At 41.6% G+C, this 9,197-nt stretch overlaps 1 protein-coding gene across 4 annotated transcripts in view; it reads left to right on the top strand.

The window, feature by feature from the left end:
- LOC142367474 (receptor-type tyrosine-protein phosphatase U-like) overlaps positions 1-9,197 on the top strand; it is a 255,969-nt gene that overhangs the window by 202,222 nt on the left and 44,550 nt on the right. For 2 of the 4 annotated variants that reach the window (XM_075449448.1, XM_075449447.1), the window contains exons 14-17: positions 4,253-4,391; positions 6,156-6,185; positions 6,572-6,732; positions 7,054-7,241. In XM_075449448.1, coding sequence (XP_075305563.1) covers positions 4,253-4,391; positions 6,156-6,185; positions 6,572-6,732; positions 7,054-7,241 — 518 coding nt within the window. The remainder of the gene's footprint in view (positions 1-4,252; positions 4,392-6,155; positions 6,186-6,571; positions 6,733-7,053; positions 7,242-9,197) is intronic. The other 2 variants (XM_075449450.1, XM_075449449.1) reach the window with 1 other exon arrangement.

Raw genomic sequence — 9,197 nt, 5'->3', positions numbered from 1 at the left:
GCCCTCTTTTATGTATCTATGCCTGACAAACAGGAACTGACGAATGGTGACATGTCAAGTTTGTCCACCATTCTCAGATCAATCACTGTGTAGTTCAACATGCACTTCAATGGCACAAGCAGTTCCAGGCCATTTACTGGGACTTTTACCGGGATTTGTTTCTGCACATCTATGTTGTTTGGAGTTTGATATCTAGCTTCTATTAGACAAATAGAATTTAAAAATATATTTGTATTTTTTTTGTGTATCTCAGCTTTGATAATAAATACAGCAAAGTACATATGGCTGGGTTATTTAGGAAAGGAAAACAGTGTGAAATGATTGAAAGTGCAGTGAATTTATCTTTTCTCTCCAATGTTCACACTTACGTCCTCTTTCCTCTGGGTCCAGAATAATGCAATATGTCGTGCTTGATAAATTGTAGGCCAGTGCAATGATATTAAAAATTATTGTAAAACATGTCACCCACTATCTTTTAGTACAGCTCTATTAAACCCAATGGATTTTCTGTGCATGGCCACTGCAGGATTTCATTGGTGCAATGAAATTGACTCCGATAGCCAATTTCTAAATACGGCCCTAAAGGCGGAATGACTCACCCAGCATGATTTATGTGATTGCACCAAGTCTGTCAGGTTGTATTGTCTGCCAGAAGCTACAGTCACCACCAATCCACAGCTCATCGAGCCAAACTCAGTGTTCTGCTGCACTATATAGTCTCATACCCTTCTTCTTCAGCAAAAGCAGTCACGTCCGGATGAAGCGCCTTTGCTTTGGTAGAATACACAGAGATGTAGCCGAATCTTTATGTTGCTGCCAAGCTTGACAGGCCTGAGACCCTCTGCTTGTTTTTTCTCACTCTGATTTGTTTTCTCATCGCTGAGGTGGCAGCCTAATAAAAGATTTGATGGCATATGTACAAAGAGGCTTTTAAATAATTCACAGTTCTTTTTTTTTTAGAAAAAACTAAAGTGATGATTTATGAAAAGGGATATTGATATTTCATAGTGTTGGACAGTTCAGATGGCCATTGAGACAGAAACACATACAGACCGTGACATACAGGTGCTGTAGCAGAAAAACAGCAGCTTGAATGAGAGCAGACGTCTCTTTATTAGATAACTGGAGAGCCTCGACTCTCCTTAGCAAAATATGTTCTTCTCCCCTTTGTGGAAGCTCAAGTTGCTGATATTGGCATGAGACAAAGTAAAAACGTTTCCAAGATTATAAAAGATTTTGTTGTTCCACTGAAACCAGACTTTAAAAGTACATGTCAACGTGTTTGTCCCAACTGAACTGAGTTTCGTCTGAAACGTGCACAGCAGTAAAGATGTCTGTTTCCCCGCTCAAAGTGGTATCAGTTTTCTGCCAACTAAATGGTTTGTCGCTTGCTTTGTTCTGTGATGTAAGAGGTTGACCAGAAATACACAAAACTAGCAAGCTGAAAGGGGGCGTATCGCCTCCTACAGCAGAGGAATCGGACGTGGCCCAGCCGAGCTGTAACCGTAGCTCCACTTATCTGTAGGTAAAAACGTAGTGAGCATCATACTACCCTCAAGCTCCTTGTTTCAGTGCAGCTTGTTACTTCTACTTAAGCTGGAGAGATGTTGGTGCGAGTTCTGACTGGATCCATGGTGCCCTTAAAGACACTTTGCTCTCATCCCAGCCTGTTTGAATCAACCTGACAGATACATTAGAACAGCAGAGTTCTGATCCGTATCCTATCAGTACTCTACAGAAGGATTAGAATAAGAGACTCCATTATAATTCGCTGGAAGATATTTTTATCTCTTACTGATAACGTGTTAAGTCAATTAGATTTCAGAGTGAGTTGTCTTTGTGGCTGCAAAGAAAGTCCACAAATGGGTAAATAACATTTTTCCTGGAAGTGTCAATAAGTCAGTAGAAGTGGATGTAAACCCAGTTAAAAGATGCAGCAAGTTAAAGACATGCTTACTGTGTACTTGTGTTCATTATGTATTGCTAGCCAAATTTCCCATAAAACTGTTGTTTTTTTTTAAATGTGGACACAGCTTTATGTAAAGGCAGTCTTGTTGGAAATTAATGCAGCAATGTGTCTTTACCTGTATCTGTGTGCAGGAGTGTACTTTACCTGTGGAGGGTTTAGGCCTCGTCTCCACATACGTGCATGTTCATATGCGAGCCAACTGCAAGTTCTTTAATTCCTACAGGAATCCCCATAATTTCCCTTGAGGTGTGCAAAATTCTACCTTTCGTTTTTTTTTCTGCTCTGGGATTTACTTCAAGCACGTTGAAAAAATTTGCAGCAGCAAACAGTCCAGCAACCTACTAGCTTAACAGTGAGACTGATCGCTACATTTGAAGACTCGTATCTCTTGAACAGTGTGAAGCTGACAATACAGCGGCAGACCAAACTACTTGTTTGTCTCTTTCTTGTTCAGTCGTGATAATTCCACATGCATATTCTATAACACTGGATTGGGGAATTGCTAAAATAAACTTTTCCTATTGATTTAGTGAAGTTTTCACCCATCCCAGAGGAATTCCATTTCCACACGTTGAAGACTAGACTAAAGACTCAAACTAAAACTACAGGCTGAGCGCACACGCATGTGGAATCAAGGGGTGCAGTTTTTTGTAGACACTGTGAGAGACAAAGCACACACCCCCCCGTTCCTCTCACGGTGATTTTGTTTTCAATGCACCTCTTTTTATGCACAAGACTAATTTAACCTTATTCATATAACTAGCTCCTGCTCACTCCTCCAGTGTTTAGTGACTGATTTTTGTCAACAGTATAAAATGTTCAGTTTTGCAAATGTATGCTTGTAACACCCGGTAGAGCACAACAAAAAACGGGAACGTACTCTACTTTCTGTCAGCAATCCCCCAATGGAACACAGCAGTATTTATTGTGAGAAGTCAACATCAATCATCAGTCTGTCATCCGACTCGACCTCTTTAAGAGATGATGCAAAGTGATTGCGATCCATACCACGTGATTGACTGCTCACTCTTGGATAACTGCTGGCTTTTCAGGCAAAGCAGTACAATTTCAACCATCTGTCTCACATGGAAAAGAAAACATGACAACTTAAAGGTTCATGGTTCACATACCAAAACTGCCTCTACTCTCCTCCGTTTCACATTATCTTCAGCCATGAAGGTTTTATAGAAGAATCACACAGCAATCGGGTAACAGTCCACCTCTGCACTATTAAATATGTTTTTTACTTTGTTTGATGTTTGTGTAGAAATTCAGATTTGTCAAACTAAAGGGACACCATGCCCGGTTGCTTCTCCAGTATTTGTCTACTCTGTGATATTCTGAGATGATGGTCTCTTTCCCAATTGATGGAGATAAATACATTTTTCTGGTGGATGTTAAGCTCATTTATTCAAGATAAGGTTTCTGAATACTCCCGTAGACCTTTTAGATGGTTGAAGTTCGTTTTTCAAAACTGAGCCACAAAATAAACTGCAACACCACTACAACACCACTGCTCTGGGTGGAGATGAAAATCTCACAGGGAATTATAAATAGTGTAGCCGAAGAAAGCTTGTGATGCTGGATGAAACATATAAAATACTCCCATCTGGTCGATAGCCCCAAGCATCAGTTTTAAGTGTGCAGGGTACCACCTAACCGGCGCTTTCAGCTTTTTTACTGCGCTCAAACTTTTGGAAGTCACTTAATGACAATGAAATATAGCAAAATTATACAGTACTATAAGTATATATTTGTTATATCTATATATATATATATATATATATATATATACTCTATATATAGATGTACTTGGCAAAGGCTAGATAATAAGATTACATAGTTAAGGTTAGGCTCGTTCCCACTATGCAGTCCGGTACGGGTCGGTTCGGAACGGTACGGTTCGGGTCGCTTTGGGGTCAGCTTGCGGTCCCACTGCACAAAGGGGACCCTCAGGGGTGGGCGGAGTGCGTGACATAAAGCTTTTCAGGCATTTTCCATGTTGCCATTGGGATGGTTCCCACCACTGTTATCAGCATCAGTATGTGACGAGACCTACAGTGTAAAGACCAGCAGAGGCTATCAGTCTTCATGACAATAGTTTGGTTTTATTCATTATCCTCAAATAAACAATTAATGACATTAAATCCCCTGATTGAGCATCATGGCTTAGCAGCTACAGCCCAATAGGCATTTGCTATGATGGCTGTCTTTGTGAGAAACACTATTGTAATCTTCCTCTGCAACCTACTCTTCCTTAACTCTGCCTTTTTTATTGTGCAGCTGCCTGTAAAGACTCTAAGAGGGCTTTGGAGGTATCCCAGCATGCCGAGGACATGGGTCTGATCCTGGGGGCCTGCGCTGGAGGTCTGGTGGTCCTCATTCTGCTGCTGGGGGCCATCGTCATCATTATCAAGAAGGGGTGAGTGGCTGTTCACAGCCGGTGTTGGATGGGTTTTATCATTTAGTAGCTATGGTCTAAGGTCTAAAGGTTTGCGGGTATCCCAGTTAATCCACGTCTTTCCCAAGGCTCTACTGAGGAAAACATCTTGCAATGAGAGTAAATTGCAACATGACATAGTGGAATGGTAGAGCATTAATCCTAAATTCTCGCACCACTGTCAGGGCCGAGCTTTTGTGTTCATCTCATCTTTTAATTTCAAGGTCTGCATGTCGGCTGAGCACATTCAAATGCAGCCTGCTCGCACTGAAGCCGTTGGCTGCCTTCCACTTGCAAATTACCCCTGTAGCCTGTCTCACCTGCAGTGTATTCTTCCCTGCTCACTGGGCGTTGGTGGAACATTCATCTGGGTGTGAAATATTTCATCAAGGGGCGCCTTATTCCATTGCCCACTCAATTACATGAAGTGAGCAGCTGTGAGGTGGCGGTGGATGGGCTAGTAATTGGTTAGGAAGGTTTTTTTTTTTTTTTTTTTACTGGATGAGCCCCCCCCCCCCCCCCCCCCCCCGAGGAACTTGCTCACAGTGAAACTAGGGAGATTGAATGGGGGACATCTGGAAGGAGGCATTGAATGATAAGTAATAATAATTTATATTTCATCAGAAGATACAGCTTCTGTGTACGTACAGTGTCACTGTATAAGTGGACGTGACCTTGGATTTATGTGACGTTGTACATTGTCATAATTTTTACACACCTACTCAACACTTTTTTTGCGTTTCTTTGCATGGGTGAAATGTTTATACTTTTTAGAGGAGTTTGACCGTTCAGAGCCACCATACATAATTAGACCATTTGTTTTAAATGCGTTTGGATCAAATTGGCGTTCTCTTTTTTTAACTCACTCAATCTTTTCACAATATTCTGCTCGGTAGATGTAGAAAGACGGAAGTTCTTTGCTATTTTTCATTGAGAAATTTTAATTTTTTGTACTGATCCTAATTTCCTGACACAGTTTGGCACAAAGTGTTGAGCCACTTGCTTGGAAAGACTAAGCCTTTGGTGGATGCTCCTTTTACACCCAATCCTGAAACCCTCACCTGTCACCAGTTAGTCTGCTGATTGTAGAATCTTCCAGGACACTGTTTCTTGTATTTTTTCTTACAAACTCTCTGACTTTCTTTGCCTCCTTGCATCTAGCAGGCATCAATTTTTAGATTTTTTTAAGAACATTTTCTACATGAAATGACATTGCTTTGTGAAGACACTCAAAGATTTCCCTTCGTACTTCTGTCTTTGAGATAAATGTTCAAATGAATTACAAATTAAACTTTCCTTGGGATGAGGTTGCGGTCACAGAACCTAAGAGGTGTGCTGCTGACATAAAAGAGAATCACAAGTTTGAAGTGACATCTAAAAGGATGTGGGATCTCGTCGTAAGATTTAGTTTAATTCAGTGATTTTACCTGTCGATACATAATAATGCACATGCACGTTTTAAAAGCCTTTAACTTTGATGTGCTATTGCATCAGGACTGACTGATACAGATATAAATTGATATTAACCTCATAAAATTTCAGATTCTACATGTTGGTTCTGGTTCTGTTACATGATGATCCCTATTATCTTTGTTAATGCCCTGATTCATAATTCCAGACTGGGAACATTCCAACACACTTCATTTATCTCTCTGAAGCCCATCTGAATACACCATAGTCACTTTTCTTTTTTTTCTTTCTCTTCACTCTCTTCTCTCTCCTTTCCTCCTTCTTCGTGCTAATCAGAAGGGACTTCTATTCTTACCCTTACTACCCGTAAGTTACTTCTCTCTCCCCTCATTCTCCATTTATCCCCTGCTTGCCCTTTGTAGCCCAAGGAGTACTAGAATGGAAATAAGCCCCCCCCCCACCACCTCCATCTAGTCAACCCCTACCTTCCTCCCCATCCCTCTTCTTCTTTCAACCCAAACAGCAATCTGTTGCTATCACCAAATCTCTTTCCCCCTTGTGCAGTTTCAATCTTGTCGTCCCTTTTATGTCTGTCCCCCTCTGTACATTTTCTCATCTTCTCACCCGCCCACCTTTCCTTTCTCCCTTATCTCCTTGCCTGTCTCACTCTGCCTCTTTTCCACTTCTCTCTGTCTGTTACTGCTCTCTGCCTCTCTTTCTATCCTTCCACCTCTCTGCCTGCATCTCCACAGTAGGAAGAAGGTGGCCATAAACAAGGCAGCCATGTCCTACAGGCAGGAGAAGAGTCGGAAGCTGAGCTCTTTAGACTGCAGCATGACGGAGCAGAGCACTCTGCAGCAGGATGAGAGAATGGCTCACTCCTTCATGGATGCCCACAGCTGCAACGCTCGAAGTAAGGCAGCCAAGAACATATGGGTAGTCTTGAGAAAATGTCTGGAGAGAAAGTAGCTCCCTCCTTCCTGACCTTCAGTTCTGTTTACTTTCAAGCATGTATGCAGTCTGTTCTGCCAGGACATGAGGTGCTCTCAGCAGAGAAATCTCTTGTCCGTTTGAATAATCTGCTGCACCAGTCAGCCCTTACATTTCAGCAGAAATGCTGACTTTTTTCCCTTCAGCTGCCCCCTAGACTTATTTACATTATTATATAAAAAAAAGAGAACAGGATCGACTGTGTCAGCGGTATGCCTTGAAAAGTATGTGTTTGTGTTCCCAGACGAGCAGCGCAGCTCTGTCAACGAGTCCAGCAGTTTGCTGGGAGGCTCGCCCCAACGTCAGTGTCGGAGGAAGAGCTCGCCGTATCACACGGGCCAGCTCCACCCTGCTGTAAGGGTGGCTGACCTTCTCCAACACATCAACCAGATGAAGACGGCCGAGGGATATGGCTTCAAACAAGAGTATGAGGTGAGGAAAGAAGATACCATACACTGTACTTTTGGCCTTTGCTTTTTTTCCAAGTGTGCAGTCGTATTGTGGCAACAGTTTGTTTGATCGTCTACATCAGTGGACAGAGGTCACGAAGCTAGGCCCATAAACAAATGATTTAGTTTGTTTGGAGGTGAAGTGAAGGCTCAAAGCCCTACAGGCTTTTGTATAATCTAATGTATGTCACACATACTCAGCAAAGAGGGTTCGAACCTGTAAGGTTTCAGTAGAAAGAGCTCTCTCTAACACCCAGTGACAAGGCGAGAAGAAAAAACAAGTGGAAAGAATATTCAAGTGAGCCTCTACTTAAAATTCTTGATATGTCTTAAATGAACAGTCTCACATCTTTATTCCTGCGGACCTTTGCAGTCTGCTTTCAGACTAAATGGGTATTTAATATTTATGAACAATCAGTAAAATGCAGTTTTGCTTCATTTGCATTACAGAGATAATGCAGCTATACTAAACTTTTTGATGCACCTTGGACTAATTAAATTTTTCAGCCACTCCATTCGGCCTTCTTTTTTTGCCATTATAGGAACTTCTCCACATCAAAGCGTTGTGATTAGTCTTTTTTTGCACATCCACCTGCAGGAAGCCAGATGCACTTTTTCGATTCAACTTAAAGGTTCATGGTTCACATACCAAAACTGCCTCTACTCTCCTCCGTTTCACATTATCTTCAGCCATGAAGGTTTTATAGAAGAATCACACAGCAATCGGGTAACAGTCCACCTCTGCACTATTAAATATGTTTTTTACTTTGTTTGATGTTTGTGTAGAAATTCAGATTTGTCAAACTAAAGGGACACCATGCCCGGTTGCTTCTCCAGTATTTGTCTACTCTGTGATATTCTGAGATGATGGTCTCTTTCCCAATTGATGGAGATAAATACATTTTTCTGGTGGATGTTAAGCTCATTTATTCAAGATAAGGTTTCTGAATACTCCCGTAGACCTTTTAGATGGTTGAAGTTCGTTTTTCAAAACTGAGCCACAAAATAAACTGCAACACCACTACAACACCACTGCTCTGGGTGGAGATGAAAATCTCACAGGGAATTATAAATAGTGTAGCCGAAGAAAGCTTGTGATGCTGGATGAAACATATAAAATACTCCCATCTGGTCGATAGCCCCAAGCATCAGTTTTAAGTGTGCAGGGTACCACCTAACCGGCGCTTTCAGCTTTTTTACTGCGCTCAAACTTTTGGAAGTCACTTAATGACAATGAAATATAGCAAAATTATACAGTACTATAAGTATATATTTGTTATATCTATATATATATATATATATATATATATATATATATATACTCTATATATAGATGTACTTGGCAAAGGCTAGATAATAAGATTACATAGTTAAGGTTAGGCACTTAAGCCTCGTTCCCACTATGCAGTCCGGTACGGGTCGGTTCGGAACGGTACGGTTCGGGTCGCTTTGGGGTCAGCTTGCGGTCCCACTGCACAAAGGGGACCCTCAGGGGTGGGCGGAGTGCGTGACATAAAGCTTTTCAGGCATTTTCCATGTTGCCATTGGGATGGTTCCCACCACTGTTATCAGCATCAGTATGTGACGAGACCTACAGTGTAAAGACCAGCAGAGGCTATCAGTCTTCATGACAATAGTTTAGTAACCTTGGACTAATTAAATTTTTCAGCCACTCCATTCGGCCTTCTTTTTTTGCCATTATAGGAACTTCTCCACATCAAAGCGTTGTGATTAGTCTTTTTTTGCACATCCACCTGCAGGAAGCCAGATGCACTTTTTCGATTCATTAAGCCATCCCCTGAGGGCACAACAAATTTCTCCCTACCAAAATCAATATATGGGTCGCTTTTTCACTCCTCTGTGTGGCTTCCCATCACCTGGAGAAATAAACAAGATGAAGGGGATCAGCGTGCACACTGCTGTCAGACTTCATAACCCT

This window comes from Odontesthes bonariensis, chromosome 18, assembly GCF_027942865.1.
Source record: "Odontesthes bonariensis isolate fOdoBon6 chromosome 18, fOdoBon6.hap1, whole genome shotgun sequence".
In the NCBI taxonomy this organism is placed as follows: Eukaryota; Metazoa; Chordata; class Actinopteri; order Atheriniformes; family Atherinopsidae; genus Odontesthes; species Odontesthes bonariensis.
The sequence above is the reverse complement of the archived record's forward strand: the minus strand, read 5'-3'. Positions and strand labels throughout refer to the sequence as shown.